At 39.8% G+C, this 17,077-nt stretch overlaps 1 protein-coding gene across 6 annotated transcripts in view; it reads left to right on the forward strand.

Annotated features, from left to right (window-relative positions):
• ULK1 (unc-51 like autophagy activating kinase 1) overlaps positions 1 to 16,853 on the forward strand; it is a 130,850-nt gene extending 113,997 nt beyond the window's left edge. For all 6 annotated transcript variants that reach the window (XM_089686140.1, XM_089686141.1, XM_089686144.1 and 3 more), the window contains 7 exons: positions 1,631 to 1,768; positions 1,997 to 2,184; positions 3,441 to 3,619; positions 6,343 to 6,461; positions 9,890 to 10,047; positions 11,457 to 11,592; positions 13,029 to 16,853. In XM_089686140.1, the coding sequence (XP_089542266.1) occupies positions 1,631 to 1,768; positions 1,997 to 2,184; positions 3,441 to 3,619; positions 6,343 to 6,461; positions 9,890 to 10,047; positions 11,457 to 11,592; positions 13,029 to 13,084 (974 nt within the window). In that variant the 3' untranslated portion in view covers positions 13,085 to 16,853. The remainder of the gene's footprint in view (positions 1 to 1,630; positions 1,769 to 1,996; positions 2,185 to 3,440; positions 3,620 to 6,342; positions 6,462 to 9,889; positions 10,048 to 11,456; positions 11,593 to 13,028) is intronic.
• The last annotated feature ends 224 nt before the right edge of the window (positions 16,854 to 17,077 follow it).

Below are 17,077 nucleotides of genomic sequence, written 5' to 3' on the forward strand. Positions count from 1 at the left end.
TCTCCTATGTTACTCTGAATGCAGCACTGGATGTTTTAGACATACCTGCAGTGGGGAATCAAGGTGTCATTCTGAGTGATATAGCTTGTGCTTGTGAACTGTGTTCAGTAAATGGTAGGAACAGCTACATCCCCATTGTGAGCTCTTACCATATCACTAAAAGTAATGTTATGTACTCTGTTTATTTCAAGGTAAATATAAGCCTACCATATAATGGAACTGGAGGCTTTCACACTGGTACTATCATAGGAGACCTAGACTGATTGGCTCGCTGTAGCTGTACATCACAAATTGTGTAACTGCTTGTGGAACTATGTGCATGTATTATTTTAAGACATTGGGGTTGATTTATTAAAACTGGAGAGTGCAAAATATGCTGCATCTGTGCATGGTAGTCAATCAGCTTCTAACTTCAGCTTGTTCAATAAAAGTGCTAGTAAAGTCTGTTTTTTAACTTTTACCTACAGGTAAGCATATAATAAGACTTACCGTTAGGTACTGTAAATATCTCCTAAACGTGCACATTTAGGAGACATTTACCTGTGTAGTGCACCAGCGCATGCACTCTGAAGGAATGGCATACCCATGCCATCCCTTCAGAGTTGTGTGCCGTAAAAAGTGACTCCCATGCGCAGTGACGTCATCGTGGCTCGGCCGAACCCAGAAAAAGGACCGAGTGAAGATGGGAGCCCTGTGAGCGGTGACAGCGTGCCGCTGGAGGGCTTCATTTTAAGGTAAGTTTTACATATGTGCTAGAATGTGATGCATGCTAGCACATTATGCCTTTGTCTTGCAGGGGAAAACTTTTTTTTTTTTAACTAGAGTTTTCTACCACTTTAAGCTTTGCACTCTCCAGGTTTAGTAAATCAACCCCATTCACTGAAAGGTGGGAAAGGCTAGTTTTTTGTTTTTTTTTTAAATGCGTTCATATTGACTTAGTCAATTAGTACAACATCTCCAGGCTTTGTGGGACAATACTGCTCCCCTCCTTGTTTGTGACCCATTCTGTGTATTAAATGACTTACTGTGTGGAGTTCCTTCTTTTCAGTCATCAGTCTAAATATATAATCACATTTCCCTTGCTCTCTTCTTAATATACATGTTCTGATGGATATTGAAAACATGCATTGTAGTCTGTCATGTCTGTTATGACGTGGTGTTTATTTTAGTTTGTGAACACTAGCCGAAAGAACATTCACTAAGTTTTTTTTTTTTTTTTCAAATGCTGTGAGAATCTTTTGTGAAGACCCTAAAGCACCCTTCAGCTCCAGTTTGGAGTGCCTAATAGAGATCCCAATGAATGTAAATTACTGAAGTTTGCTAAAGACCTGTTTCAAGCAGTCAGGCAGCACAGCAAGCTTTTAATTACTGACCCCTCCAGCTGAAAGGCTAGTTTCCAGACCCAATGATTACAAACTGAGACAGCCAGACAACTAGCTATTTCGGAAGGATTTAGCAGTGACAGTCCCCGTATTTCTCTCAGTACAGATTTCATTTACAATCTGTAAAACTTAGCATTCTAAGACTGGAGATGAAGGGTGCTTTGAAGTCCTAACAAAAACTGCTTGAAGCTTTTGAAATGATTTATAAATATCTGCTTGTATTTTACATAGAGTTTTATGTTTTTTAGCACCTTTAATTGGCTATGCTGGAAACTTTCCCAGTGGGGCACAAGGCTCTCTTAGTCCAGCTCCTGTCATCTTCACTGTGGGTTCTCCCCCTGAGGGCACAGCTACTACCCAAGGAGCACGAACCCGGCTCTTCTCAGGTAAATCTCTACCTGTATTAGTAATACTGGTCATTATGTATACCTAATGAAGAGAGAATTGACATTTCTTCAAACTGGAAAATTCTAGTTTGTTACTATGCTATGGACAGCACGGCATTTATTTCCTATAGCTTCTACTTCTGTTGTGCTTATGATGTTATTTCTTTACCCATTGGTTATCCTTGTATAGTAATACTCACTATCTTTTTCTTTCTTTTTCACACTTAGTTGGATCTTCAAGTTCTCAAAGCTCAGCTGGCTCATACACTGGCAGACATGTTGTTGTTGGCGCTGGAGGTGAGACCTTTGAAGCTCCCTCTAGCCTCAGGTACACATTTCCAGAAGCCACTACAGCAAATGCTGAAGGAGTTGTGATGTTTGAAGTTCCTGAGCTTCCTGAAGAGACGCTCATGGAGGTACAGATATTTTAATTAAATTCTGTGTGCAAACTGTAATGTAGTTCATGGAAAATGTTGACATAGCAAGTGGTTTGAGACCACAGACGGAACAACACTTTTTTGTCTAGCCCTTCCTGTCTATATTAATAGACATAATCAAAGACGATTCCTGTTTCCTGTGCACACCTTGACAGATATAGCAAGTGTACACAGGATTAAACCACAAGAGTTCAGTTATAAGTCACAGGAAAATCTTGCATGGCTCAGCTGGACACCTGGGATACATCAAGCTGCCAGAACATTGGGCAGTTAATGCTCACTTGGCATTTCACAGCAAGCAAACATGATGAGCAAGTAGCTAATTTTGTCATGGTTAATCTGCTGCTGAAAAGTAAAATGTCCACACACATATCCTCCCACCTATTACTATAGAACCTACGTATATACCCTTTTATGACCAAAAGTATTACGTACAGCTTCTCTGCATTCCAGGACAAGGGCGTAGTTCAGGGGTGCTCAACCTTTTGAAGAGTGAGGGCCACTTAAGTAATTTGGTAACCAGTCGCAGGCCACAATGAAATGAAAAGGTTCAGAATCTGTATTTTTTTTTATTTTGAATAGCATAATGAACATTTTCTTCCTGCAGCCACTGAATTGCAGTGGAAGGGAAATGAGGAAAAGCCAGCTTTTAGCCATTACAGATGCTAAATGGAGAGGATCGGTTCCTGTATATGTCGCTCCCACTGCCAAGTGTAAAACAGAATGGGTCCCCTGGTGTATGGGGCAGGCAATGCCTGATGCTACACCAGGGGGGGTAAAAACTACCCGGCCCCCAGCAGCAAACGTAAATGAGCCTTTACTGCCTGATCTCCCCATAAGGCCACTTTCACAGCACAGCACAGTGCACATTCAGCTTACCTGTGCGTTAGCTATGCTTTGCCATAAACTTCTATTATATCTTGTGGGTGTGGTGCACTTTCTGAAAGTGCATTCCTGCGGGCCACAGGTTAAGCACCTCTGGCTTGGTTAAATGTACTTCTAAGGGCTTGCGTAGACTCCTGCAGTTTAGAGCTGCCATATTGCTATAGTATTGTCTTTTCTCTGAAAACTACTTAGAATGTGAACTGATCGGGCTGTACAACTACTCCAGTAGAAAAGGTTAATCTTGTTCTTATTGTAATAGTCCCAAATCTATCCATGATGTCTAACGGATGTATAGGTATTTGGGTCTCCATTGCCTTAGCAATAATGCCCAGACATTTTATCAATTTCAGCAAGAACACACGGACACTCTCCGCAGCTTACGGTTCACTCTGGCCTTTGCTCATTCAGTCATGGAGATTGCCAGCCTCAAGGGAAGCTCTGTGGATACCAGTGCATCTGTCACATCTGAGTACCAGATGCAAGAGAGTGTCGTGGCCGATCAGATCAGCCTTCTAAGCAGAGAGTGGAGGTGAGATTTCCTTATGGGAAGACAAGATGCTAACTGAAATGTAATTTGAAAGCAAGCAATTATAATGTTATGAGTATTACAGCCACATAGTTACAGGCATATTCGGAAACCTTGTGCAGGGAGAAAATTACTAATAGTTATATTTCTGAAGCAGTAAACTGACATTCACCAAACATTCACTCCAGGTACATATTTTTAAATGACTGTGATTGATTCACCACCACCTGTGAATGTTTGCTGAAAGCCTTATTCACTACTTTATAAATATGCATCTAAGTGTTAAGTTCATCACCCGCAACTGTACTGGTATGACATCAGTAAATTGTTAATTGTGTTATGGAGTACTTTACCGTATACGTGATTCTTTACCCTGTGCACTGTTTTTTTAAAAGAGCCATGTGTGTGCTTATTGTTGTCTTTACAACAGAGTGCAATTTGATGATTGTATTTGCTAGAATATGTTACCAGGGCTTCTTCATTGAAGTAGTATGAAGGGCTTTTGCCCTTGGCCCTGCACAAGACAGTATTTGGCCTGGTTCCTTAATACAATACAAAGATGGACATCAGAACTAGAGGTCCTGAGATTATTTCTACCTTAGCCTCTTGAGGTCCCAGGGGCACAGTTGGTCAATTGTCATAGGTTGCTTTCATACTAATCCATTTTTCTTCTGTGTTTGCATTAAAAAAAGCAGAAGAAAAACATATGACCATTAAATCCTATGGAACTCCTCACACTGGTCATTTGCAGGCCTGTTGCATTTTTCAAAGTCCTGCTTGCTGCACATTTGCTGCACGTTTGAATAGAAATGAATGGAAAACACAGCAAAAACACAGCAAAATGCACCCACGTTTATATTTTTTGTGCGTTTTTTTTTTTTTTTAGTCAAATGTCCTTTTTTCACAGGTGCACCGGAAATGCGGCAAAACCGCATATGTGTGTTTTTACCACATTTTTGTAATGAGTAAATCATTGTAATCAGAAAATAATTCACTGCTTTTAACAAATACTGTATGTGATATGTAGTATAAGCACTACCATGCAGCTTACTAACAATAGCTGCAGAGACAAGAAAGCAATGACTGTTGTTACCTGCTGTTAGTCACTGTGACTGGTCAACATTGTCTTTGGGCTTGTGCTGGGCTCTCTCTTTTTCAGACTGTTGTTTATAGCAATGTATTTATTACAATCTTTTGAAAAAAAACACATAATAAAAAAGCTGTGCCAGAGCAATCTGGAGACTGTGAAGGGATGATACCCCTTTGGACAGAGGAAAGGGATCCTCTACTAGCATTTGTAAAAAGCAAGATCAGCAATGGCAGCCTTTATGTTTTCTATCATGACAGATTAAATTCAAACAAGCATAATGCCATCATTTTTTTGCTGTTTTATTTGTTGAACAGCAAAGATTAGCCACTTCCCACCTCAAATCTAAATGTCCTGTTCTGAGGATTTGTTAAAAAATGTCAAGTGACAGAACAAGCAGTAAGCACCCGTTAGGCTAGTTATGTGACCACGCTGTACCTAACAGCTGTCATATCAGATACAGTGATCTGGAGCCAATTATCACTATCACAGCAGATCATATTGATGACATGGCTTATATACAAACAAACTACAAGACAACAAAAATGGGACCTTTTAGCAGCAACAATAGTACGATAGAAATACAGTATTTATAATCAAAGAATCTTAAAAACGAAGGTTACAGTTTTATCTGGGCAACTACAATGTTACATGCAAACATCTTATAGTGCAGTTCTATACCATACAATACAAATGTCAGATATGTCTGCAGTGGACATGATGCCAGTGCTGATCGAAAATACCATGTACACTATAATGCAATATCCAAAAGCCATCTCCAAAGCATAATTGCTACAAAAACACTTGAAGGTCACAATGCTATATGTCCGTCTTCGGTACAGTTACCAGATCTACATGGAGGTTACAATGTCAAATATCAATCTCCAGTATAATACACCCAATGCATTGCGACTATGAATTTATCTTCATCAGGGGAAACTGGAGAGGTCCAATGGATATTAAACTATGGAGATCATTTCCACTATTTGAAGGCGTCGCCCTGGGAAACCCACACATCCACCCGGGTAGGCCAGGGCTCCCAAAGAGCACAGACATAGGCCAGGTGCAATCAGTGGTGCCCATCCACAGCAAGCACTCTGTAGGTATTTGCATTAAGGTTTCAAAAAATTAAAGGCTGCAAATGGAGGATTAGTGTACCCAAAGGTTAAATATCAAGATATGTATCTCCATGTGTGTTAATTAGAAAAATCTCAGGTTGATTCGAAAAAAGGTAATAACTTAGGCAGTGGGTTAATATACCACAGGGTTTAGTTGCATAGGAAACTGATATCATGTGGCACTTTCCAATAAGAACTCTAGGATGCTGCATGTGTCTACACAGGCTAAACCCTGTGGTACATTAACCCACTGCCTATGGTCTTGTAGTACTAAACAAGGGATGTAGCAGCATGATATTCACAATACCATCACCCCTTAATGTGTATTGATATACAGACAAACTGACACCAACTGGCTTGTACCTCACAGAAGGAAAAAGACACTTAGGTAGAAGCAGTTAGCAGACTGAAGCTATGAAAAAGTTATGCCGACTGTAAAATAAAAAAATACAATTGTAAAAGGTGTAACTTGCTTTTTTTTAGTATATTCCTGGAGTTGACTTCTTTTTTTCCCTCTCTAGTTATGCCGAACAGCTAGTTCTTTACCTGAAAGCAGCAGAACTTCTCTCAATTGGGCTGCAAACTGCCATGGAGCAAGTCAGGACTGGTAAACTGTGTCTCTCTTCTACTGTTAAACAGGGTAAGTATTTTCTATGTATACTGCACAATAATATCTAAGTGCATAGCCTCATTCTGTGTGTACATCAATACATGATTAAAAATGTGCAGAAGGATACCCGTTTACTAATTACCTCATCCATTGTGAGCCGGAGTACGTACAGAATATATTTGTTCAATTTAGTTCATGCTTACATATAGGTGTTCTGAACATTACACTTATTTTACTGCTACCGTTCACTATAAATTCATCTAATTAAAAATCCATGTTCAGTTTCAGAAAAGAGCTCACATGATGAAAGTGATATGACTTTCTTTACTATCAGGACTGAAATGCTGAACTGCACTCTGGTCCAGTAAACAGGATAAATGATGCAACTCCCAAAGCAGTAAACTTCACCTGTTTATTGTGGCTCCATAGCAGGGGGAATATCAATGGTGTGCACCAGACTATTTTCCACTTGTAGCCTTTAGTTGCTTGTCCTCCCTCTGCATTTCCAGTAGCTGTATTCAGGCTTCACCATTCACTGCACAAGTAGAATGCAATGCCAACCAGCCCACATGTTCACACAATGATACATTTATGATGTTCATCCCTACAAGATGCTGCTACATGCTACTTGTTTAGCTTATTGTATAGGGAGCCATTTGTTCATTCTGCTTAGTGATCCATTGCTACTCTGTCATTAAGCGCTAGTAATGTTAGCAGTGGGATTGAGCTGCTAAAATTCTCCTGTAGACTGATTAAAGCTAAAGTTTAACTAGAAAAACCCTATAGCTTTAGTCACATCACTTACCTGTAATCAAATGTGTACCACATTGTGCAGGGAGCTGGATCCTGGGAAAATCTTCTGTGCTGCGATTTCTGTCCTCCTCCTGTGTCTGAACCTTCAGCACTTCAGTGGTTACCAGCTTCAGACACAGCAGTCCAGGTGGTCTGGTGGGGACACATCCCCTCCTTCTCCTCCTCCACTGAGAAAAGGTCTTTCATTGATCAAACTACCTATAAACACAGTCTGTGAATGGTGATTGGTCAGTCACAAGATTCTCTCCTCCATTCACAAATTGTGTCACAAGCAGTGTAATCAATGAAAGTACTTTTCTTAGTGGAGGAGGGAGGATTGAGGGGCTGTGTCCCCACCAGACCATCTGGACTGCTGTTCTGCCTAAAGGTCTGAAGCTGTTAAACATTGCAGTGCTGGAAGTTCAAAGACAGAGGACAGGGCTCCTCTGCCCAGAAGATTCCTGCACAACGTGGGATATACAATACTTCATTATAGGCCAGTAATATGACTGAAGCTGTAAGTATTTTTTTAACTTCAGTTTTAAGGGACTAGAACCAAATTATTATATCTCCTAGTAGCAACGGTTTAAAATCATCCAAGTAGTTTTAGCCTTAAAGTGATATTAAAGGCGATTATAAAATAACAATCATGTCATACTTGCCTACTCTGTGCAGTGGTTTTGTACAGAGCAGTCCCATTCCTCCTCTTCTCTGCTCTTCTGCCAGCACTCCTGGCCCCTCCCTCCTGCCAAGTACCTCCACAGCAAGGAGCTTGCTATGGGGGCACCCGATCAGGCTCATTCCTGAGCCACTGCTCTGCATGTTCTTTCACACACGGAGCTGCAGCTCGGCCCTGCACCCTCTCTCTCCTCATTGGCTCACTGGCTGAGATTGACAGCAGGAGGAGGAAGAGTCCCTGGGGAGTCAAAGCTCTTGTGCACATCGCTGGATCAGAATAGGGCTCAATTAAAGTGTTACTAAACCCACAACAGTAAAATCAGTCTGTATATGCAGTAAAGCATTCTTGTTATACTCACTGTGGAGCCTAAGGGGTTAATCCTCTGCATTGTGTAAAAACGCTGTTTGATCCTGACTTCTCTGATCCTCCCCTTCTTCCAGTGTCCCCCTCTTATCTTCTGATAAGACATCCAGTGTGGTGTCACTCTGCACTTGCTCAGTTTGGTGTGTATTGCTAGAGAGGTTTTTTTTTTCTCTTGGGAGAGTGCATGTGATCAGCACAGGGCCAATCAGCACTGTCCACACAGAGGTCAGGGGTCCTGCATTCTCCTACAGCAGAATTAAAACGCCTCCTACAAGCTTTAACCAGTGCTCTGCTGAACACTGAGACTGCTCTAACTGCTGATGAGAAAAGGTATTTAGTAGCTTATATTTGCTAAAATAATTTCACTTCCATGTTGTGTGTACTGTGGGAGACCAGATATAGTGAATGCAGGGTCCTGGGTTTAGTAACACTTTACGTATTGGAGAGGGGCTGGGGGCACTGCTGCACACAGGAGGTTTTTTATCTTCATGCATAGAATGCATGAAGGTAAAAAAAAACATTCTGCCTTTATAACCTCTTTAAAAGTACACATCAGCTTTTATTTGGAACCCCTGCATCAGAGTGGTACTAAAGTAGATGTTCAAAAGAAAAACCAGCTGTCTTATACATGTGCTGCAGTTTTCTCCATAGCTCCTTCAAAGCATGTGGAAGACAGACACGGTCATTAGAAAGCAACATTGTTAAAATAGAGCTAGAAGAAAAAATTCACTTTTGATAGAGTAAGGGAGAACTATAACCCTTGCTAGTGTTTTTTTACCGTCTATGTCCCATTAGGAAGATTTCACTTTCTGTCCTATAGCCAAAAGGTGAAGTGAATGGAAATCTGTTCAAAGTGAGGGAATCCCTTGTCACCTGAACTAGTGTCCCATTGAAATGACCAAATATTTGGGACTTTACTGTTATCACGATGAGTGAAAGTCAAAGAAACAGGAAAAACCGATAGGGGGAATATTCCTAACAGGGGCACAAACAGCAATACAACCATAACAGGTGTTCTAATCTCTCTCCACTCTATAACTAAAGGAAAAAACTGTTTTTTTTATTGTGGATACTTTAAAGTAATGGTAAAGGTTCCTGTTTTTTTTCTTTTCTTTTCTTTTAAATAACAAGCATGTTATACTTGCCTGCTCTATGCAGTGTTTTTGCGCAGAGCCACCCATATCCTCATCTCGAGTCCCCCACTGGTGCTCCTAGCTCCTCACCCCCGCTGATTGCTCTGGGGGCACTCGTGCGTGCTCCCTCTTGAGCAAATCTGTGTGTCTGAGACACACAGAGCATATCTCAGCCCAGGCTCCTGCTCTTTACTCACTGGCTGTGATTCACAGCAGCGGAAGCCAATGGCTCCTGCTGATCTGTCTCAGCCAATAAGGAGGGAGAGGCCTGGGAGAGACTCTTCTCTTGTGCATAGCGCTGGATCACAGTTGGGCTCGGGTAAGTATTAGGGGGGCTGCATAGAATGCATGAACGTAAAAATAAAACTTTAAGCCTTTAAAACCACTTTAGGCGTTTAAGGGTTCAGAAGGTACAGTTTGAACTTTGCTTTGAAAATAATAGATTGTATAGAGAGCTTCTGACTGTATTGCATGATTTATTTTTCCCTTAGTGGTGAAGAAGTTGAATGAGCTGTATAAATCTAGTGTGTCCTCATGTCACTGCCTTAACATAAGGCTCCAGAGGTTCTTTGCTGACAAACAGAAGTTGATGGATCGAATCAACAGCATCACAGCTGAAAAGCTTATCTTTAGCTACACTGTCCAAATGGTAAGAACACAGTTGACATATTATTGATGAATTCACTGAGCACTACCTTACACTTCCTATGTATAACGGAACTAATGAAATCAGTCGTCTTTTGTGTAGTAAATAGTATAGTAAGTGCTTACGCTACAAATGTATTTCTTTTACCATTTCCCACAAGTTATTAACCACTTCAATACCGGACACTTATACCCCCTTCCTGCCCAGGCCAATTGTCAGCTTTCAGCGCTGTCGCACTTTGATTGACAATTGCGCGGTCATGCAACACTGTACCCATATGACATTTTTAGAATTTTTTTCACACAGAGCTTTCTTTTGGTGGTATTTAATCACCACTGCGTTTTTTTTATAAACACCTGAAACGTTTGAAAAACAAAATGCACATTTCTTCGTTTCTGTTATAAAATTTTGCAAATAAATAAAATTTCTTCATAAATTTAGGTCAAAATGTATTCTGCTACATTTGTTTGGTGAAAATAATAATCATAATTGAATTTGTATTTTTATTTCTATTATTTTTTTTTTATTTGTTATTAAATTTTTTTCTTTTTTTTTTTTACTATTTTATTTTTCAGCACACTGTGACCATAGCAATACAGTGTTACCATAGTAACATTGAACTACTGTGGGCAAGTGTTTAGGATTTTTTTTTTTTTTTTTAACACACATTATGATTGCTAATACCAATGTATTTCATTGATATTTGCAATCGTGTTACTGAATGAAACTGGTTCATTCAGTCTTTTGTTGTGATTAGCTGTGATTGGGCAAAGTTGATCACATGATACAGATGTGCTGTGAATGGCCCTGTCTGAATCATGTGACTGCTTTGACCAGTCACCGGTAACAACATAATTGTATACAATGGATGGCATGACAGGAAGCCATCCATTGTATACAATTGGCATATGATCTGCTGTGATTGGTCACAGCGGTCACATGACACTGGCAGTGGGCCAGTGTAGTGATATGTCAGTGACAGATCGCGCCTCTGCGCGCTCGTTTTGACAGGACGCCATATGATGCCCAGTCACAACGGCAATCTGATATAGGCTGGGCAGGAAGGTATTAGGCTGCGTTTTTAAGAAAATTTTTTTTTTCTGGTAGGCTTATTGGATACAACAGTGTACAAAAAGTAATGTACTATAACCTACAGCAAGCCACGCAATTTAATTTTTTTTTCTAGCAGTTCGAAGACTGGAATATGTTTGCAGGGTAGCTCCTAGGGGCTTCTGCAATTTACACATTGTTCTCTGCTTTATTAAATAAATTTGGATGCCTTTAGTGTAAAGATCAATGTTTTTTGTGTTTTTAATTCGTGTTTCAGACTATTATAACCTCTATATAACTTTTAGGTTTGCCTCCTAACTCCACTATGTGCCTGAGACTCTAACTATGAATTTTGCCCACAGGTACAGTCGGCGGCTCTGGATGAAATGTTTAACCACAGGGAAGACTGTGTACAGAGGTATCATAAAGCTTTGCTTCTGATGGATGGATTGCTCAGCTTCATGACAGATCAAGCAGATGTAGACAACATCAGCAAATGTGAGTTCACGTGTTAATATATCAAATAATTTTACTTTGATTGAGGCTATAGAGTGAGGCCACCGCTCGACCACGCTATGGCATAGATCATAGAGGTGCTCTGGATGCAGACAGTCTGGCCGAGTGCCATGGTGTCCAGTAAAATGATATGACAGTGGTGGTTAGGAAAGACACTCTTGGCTGCTCTTGTGTTATAATTTCGAGGAATCATGTAGCTGCAATCCTAGAAAAGAAAATGATGGCATTTGGTAGCAGATCTGTTACAAGTGCTCAGATGGTAAACAAGTGAGTGAAGGCTGTGGCGTGTGACTTACCAGTGTGTGGAAAGCTTAAATTTCACACGGAGTAGTATAAATCACCATCTTATTATTCAAAGCTAAATGTCAGTTTTCAGGAAGGATTAAAGTAAATATTGACATAAGGGATAGGTTCAACAGCCTAGCAGTGGTTAGCAGTAGTTCCTAGTAATAAGGAGGACCTCTGCTGGTGATTCCGTGTAATTATATAGTCAGTTAAAAGAAAATGCCATTCACCTAAACACATAGGTTGTCTTCTATTCTAGTTATTAATATGTAACATTCTACTTTAAAACAAGTTCCGAACACAAATTGAAAGGAGGATGAGGAATGCAGGGTGTACAACATTTTTTCAAAATACCTGGAAATCTAACCATGCAATGCTAGACAATGTAGACAAGGCAACCTGTAAAAGATGTGCAGTAAGTAGTCATTATTACAGCTATAAAAGTGCTCCTGGAGTACTTGGATGCACCTGAATTGTTATCAAACTCTGTGGATCAAATCATGTAGATTAAAGTGACACTAAAGCTTTGTGTTTTTTGTTTGTTTTTTTTAAAATAACAAACATGTTATACTTACCTGCTCTGTGCAGTGATTTTGCACAGAGCAGCCCAGCTCCTCCTCTTTTTGGGTCCCACTGGCCCTCCTGGCTTCTCCCCTCGAGCAGTGCCCCCCAGGGAAGCTGTTTGCCCTGGGGGCACCGCTGCGTGCTTGTCCCGGAGCCGCTGCTCTATGCATCTATAAGACACATTGAACCCTTGGCTTGGCCCCACCTCCACGCTCTCTCCTCATTGGCTCACTGGCTGTGGTTGACAGCAGTGGGAGCCAATGGGCTCTGGCTACTGGCTCAGCCAGTGAAGAGGAAGAGTCCCCATACAGCAGAGGCTGGGGAGGACTCTGCACAGAGAAGGTTTGTTTTACCTTTATGCATAGAATACAAGAAGGTAAACACCTTTTAGCCTTTAGAACCACTTTAACAAAGGTGTACACTGTTCAGTAGGGTGCTTAGTACAGCTCATGTTGTAGAACTGAAAATATATCTGTGCTCAGTTCCAGACAGCTAAACTGATATATGTTGTGTTTTTTATGATTTCTTATCCTGCTAAAGTTATTAATGTCCAACATTTCTCTTTACAGGTAAACTTTGCATAGAACGGCGATTATATGCACTTCAAGGCAGCATTTGTGCATAAAGGTTTGTCTCCACTATCTTCAAGTTTGCATTTTTGGCTTACCCTACAAAAACCATTACAAGCACTGTGGCAGAGTTTCAGGTTTCTGCCATTCTTCAGGCTCCTTACTAGCATCAGACAAGGCTGCAGATTGTCCAGTGTCTAAAATAGTGTGGCTCTTTATCAAGTTGCAAATTCCCTTCAACTTGATAAAAATGGAACTCGTCACTAATCAGAGTTATGGATCTTTTGCATTACTATGGCTAGATTAGTCATAAGCTTGTTGTAAAATGTTACTATGCCACAAAAGTAGGACATCTTTCCTACTGAACAGCATATGCAAAGTTGTGCAGTGCAACACAGTGTGTTATTCCAGCCTGATTCTTTTGGGAGTATAGCCTGGTATACACAATTTGATGGACCTTCACCTGGACCTGAATTCAGATGGTCTGCCAGGAGTATATTTCTTCTTCTGCAACACTGTGTATGCTCCTTATCGTCAGCTGGTACTGAACGTTTGTAGTGCAGAGGTATATGTAAATCTATATGTAAGTAGCCTGCACCTTGCTTTTATTATACTTCCTGCAGACATCACTTTAAATGTTTATTTTGCACAGTTCTGGATCAGTGAAACTACTTTCTAGTGCTGTTGGTTGGATCTATGTCCTTGTTCTCTTTTATTAAGCACTAATGAATGAGGAGGACAATATTTGTACTGCACAAAGCTGATCACAAACCAAGTAGGAACATTGGGAAATCCTCAAAATGCTTGCCAAGACTTGGAACTACAAAGAATTTGCACAGAGTAAAATCTTTCACAGACTTGATATCATCCCAGCCTCTGGCAAAGACTATCTCTTAGGATTACTCCCATAATAATACATCCTTTCTCTTCACCTGGCTATAAATTCCCTACCAACCCCTCAAGCTATTGTGTAAATGTTGCAAAGTTTACTAAAACTATTGCGGAGGTATGCAACTGGTAAATCTATCCTGAAGGATGAACTTTCTTGAAGAAAAAAACAAACAAAACAAAATGCAGAAGGATCTGCTGATCGCACAGGCAGATGTTTCCGTTGGACGTAGTGCAGTGTTGATGAATATCAGTGTGCTGCATGTTCTTTTGAAAAAAATGATATACCTTGCACTTTATTCCCAACCAAGCTTTGAAAACAGCAACCAAAACAAAGAAAGTGTGACCCCAATAACAGCTGCGTGTTATGGTGGGCTGTGCTATCAGAGACTCGGAGGAAAGGTTACTATCAGCCAAGGTTACTTCTCTGGTCTCATTTCCTTTTTGTACTACACTACCAGTGTATATACTATAGTGTACATAAAAATATATGTATATAATGTAGATTTTCTTGGACTGTAACTAGCAGTAAGTATGGCTATCCCACATTTGTCACCGCTTTTGTCTTCCTATCAGCAAACATTTTGCAAAATTTTGTCATCCTATACTTATCTATTTCTGTACGCCATGGAATGGATTCCTTTAACAAGAGCTGCCATTCTTTTTGTGTACTTGGACCTGTCTGACAACTGTTCCCGAAGGATTTAAAAGGTAGCTTTAACTTCTGGCATATGGGATTTTGCCACTACAAAGGACTGATTATCAAAAATAGTATATACATTTCAACAGAACAATTCCAAGCGAATTCAATAAAGACTGGAGATTCTGTTTTTGTTAAACTTTTGGCCATAATAAGTAATCTGGAAAAAAATGATAGCAAATTCTGGCAAAGACAATATTCTTGTAGTGGCCGCCATTGGACCTATGTGGAGCTGCTACCATGTAATAAGGACTGCTAAGATCCAGAAGTATTATGCCATAACTCCTGGTTTACAGGTCTTGTTTTAACAGTTGTTCTTGTTCAGGCAGTAGATTGCTTATCTTTTTCAGTTAAGGTTGTATCACCTTGTGTTGTCATACATCCTTTTTGGGTAGTAAACAATGGTAAGTTTTATAGTATTTTCACGGTGTTACCTCAGATGGAGGCCGTGGGGTCATCAGGAGGACCCAACACATGCGAGCGCCTGTTTGATGCAGTGTTGCAGCCATGCTCTGGACGCTGGCCACATCCTATGTGTCTTTCATAAGCAATGCGTCATTAAGCATTGTGTGCAATAACTTTGTTATGTATGGAATTCACAAATGATTGCAATGTGCAACAAGAAAATCAGTAGGTTGATGTTCATAATGCTGGAAAACTTTAGCTGCCTGAGCATACAGTTGTTGAAAAATTGTACTCAGTATAAGCAAAGGAAGCTGTGACCTTTTTGTCAACAAAATAGCAGTCTGATACGGCCAGCTTAAATGTTTATTTTCAACCACTTATATAGCATGATCATGCACCACTGCATTTAAAATTTTTGTCTCTCAATACTTGAAATTTTATTTAATGTTTGGTCAATAAGCATTAAAACCCTTTGACGCCGAAAGACTCCCTAAAGGGTCGGATTTCCAAGAGGAAAGCAGGTTTTCTCTGTACTATTACATGACTTCAGGCCACAAGGGTTATGTAGCGATATTTTTATTTGCCATTACCTGGATTGCATTTTTCTCAAGTTTTTATGTTGTCTGTTTCTTCATATTTGGTATTTATTGTGTGTTAGCCAAAAATGAAAAAAAAAAATCAAATGCCCAAAAAAGGTTAAAAAAAAAAAGTGCCCTTTCAACTCTTTTGCTACGATAGTGGAACCAGAGTATTGTGTATTCAGGAAAGCGATATTCTGTAATAACCTCTCAATCTTGAGGTTCATAAAGGATAATCAAAGGCTAATTGGTCTGCTTCATCACGTGTGCCGATGTGTGAGTGAACTGCTTTATTTTTTAAGCCTTATCAATTCAGTGCAGGACATTGTAGTAGCCTTTGTGGCAATCAGCTACTGATTAGGTCGTAGAAGCCCATTCCCTTCTCTGTTCTACAGTCCAAAGCTGACCTACTTACAGGAACCCTTAGAAGGACTCTGCTGGATTGAGTCTTGGTTATCTTTGTTGCTGTTACTTTTGCAGGTTTCATCTAAAGGATTTTTCACTTTCAACAACAACAACAACAAAAAATATATATATATTTTGACTGCACAGAGCAGTTTTGGTCCATTGACATGAATGATGGATTCTATAACATTTATGCCAAAGGCTGCCATTGTGGAATTACACTATGCTGCCCATTCACAAACCAGATAAACATTTTATAAATCAGGTGGTGCTGGGAAGCCTTGCCGCCTTCCACTGGCGTGTTATAGTGGCTGCAGGAGATATATATGACAGAAGCCTGGAAGCTGGCGTTCCTACCAAGAAACAGTAGGAATTTGAGTCCATGTGTATTTCCACAGTTACGCTGGATTTGCGCCTGTTGCACCTCAATGTGTTCCAGAGAACCGATCCTGAAAGGGATCAGTTCCCTGATTCAAGGAGTTTGCCTATTGATGCTGAAAGTAGAAAAACCTTTTTAATAACAGAGATCTGATAATAGCTGGTTCCACATACACGTAGGTAAAATGTAAAGTAATATCCCCAGCTAATTCTGTTCTCATAACAACCTTTTATGAATGAAAGGTGTTTGAAAATGTAAGTTGTAGTGAAGTTGCTTGGAATGAATCTGAAATGAGATGTCTGTTTTAGTAATAAAATGAATGCAGTGGATAGATTTTGAGGTAAAGGTGTGTTCATTTTTAATTTTCTTCCATTTTATTTTTGTGTGTTGCATTTTTTCATTTATTTGTATAACTTCAATAAGAAAATGTACATAAAAAAATTTTAAAAAATAAAATGTGATCAACCAAAGTATGCGTATTTCTTTTGTTTAACCCTACTAATGATATATAACTGTATATTATAGCATACAATAGATCATTTTAAAATGGGCAGTGAAGGTACATTTGTTGAATTGTTATTGTGGTTCTTATCTGAAAGATGCCTCTAGGAATGTGTAGTAATGAAAAAAATTGTAAAAAATAGGAATCAACAGATCTTCATTTTAACCATTGCTCTACACTGACATGCAATGT

The sequence above is a fragment of the Staurois parvus genome, unplaced genomic scaffold, assembly GCF_062004578.1.
Source record: "Staurois parvus isolate SC_StPar_1 unplaced genomic scaffold, SC_StPar_1.0 ptg000392l, whole genome shotgun sequence".
Classification (NCBI taxonomy): Eukaryota; Metazoa; Chordata; class Amphibia; order Anura; family Ranidae; genus Staurois; species Staurois parvus.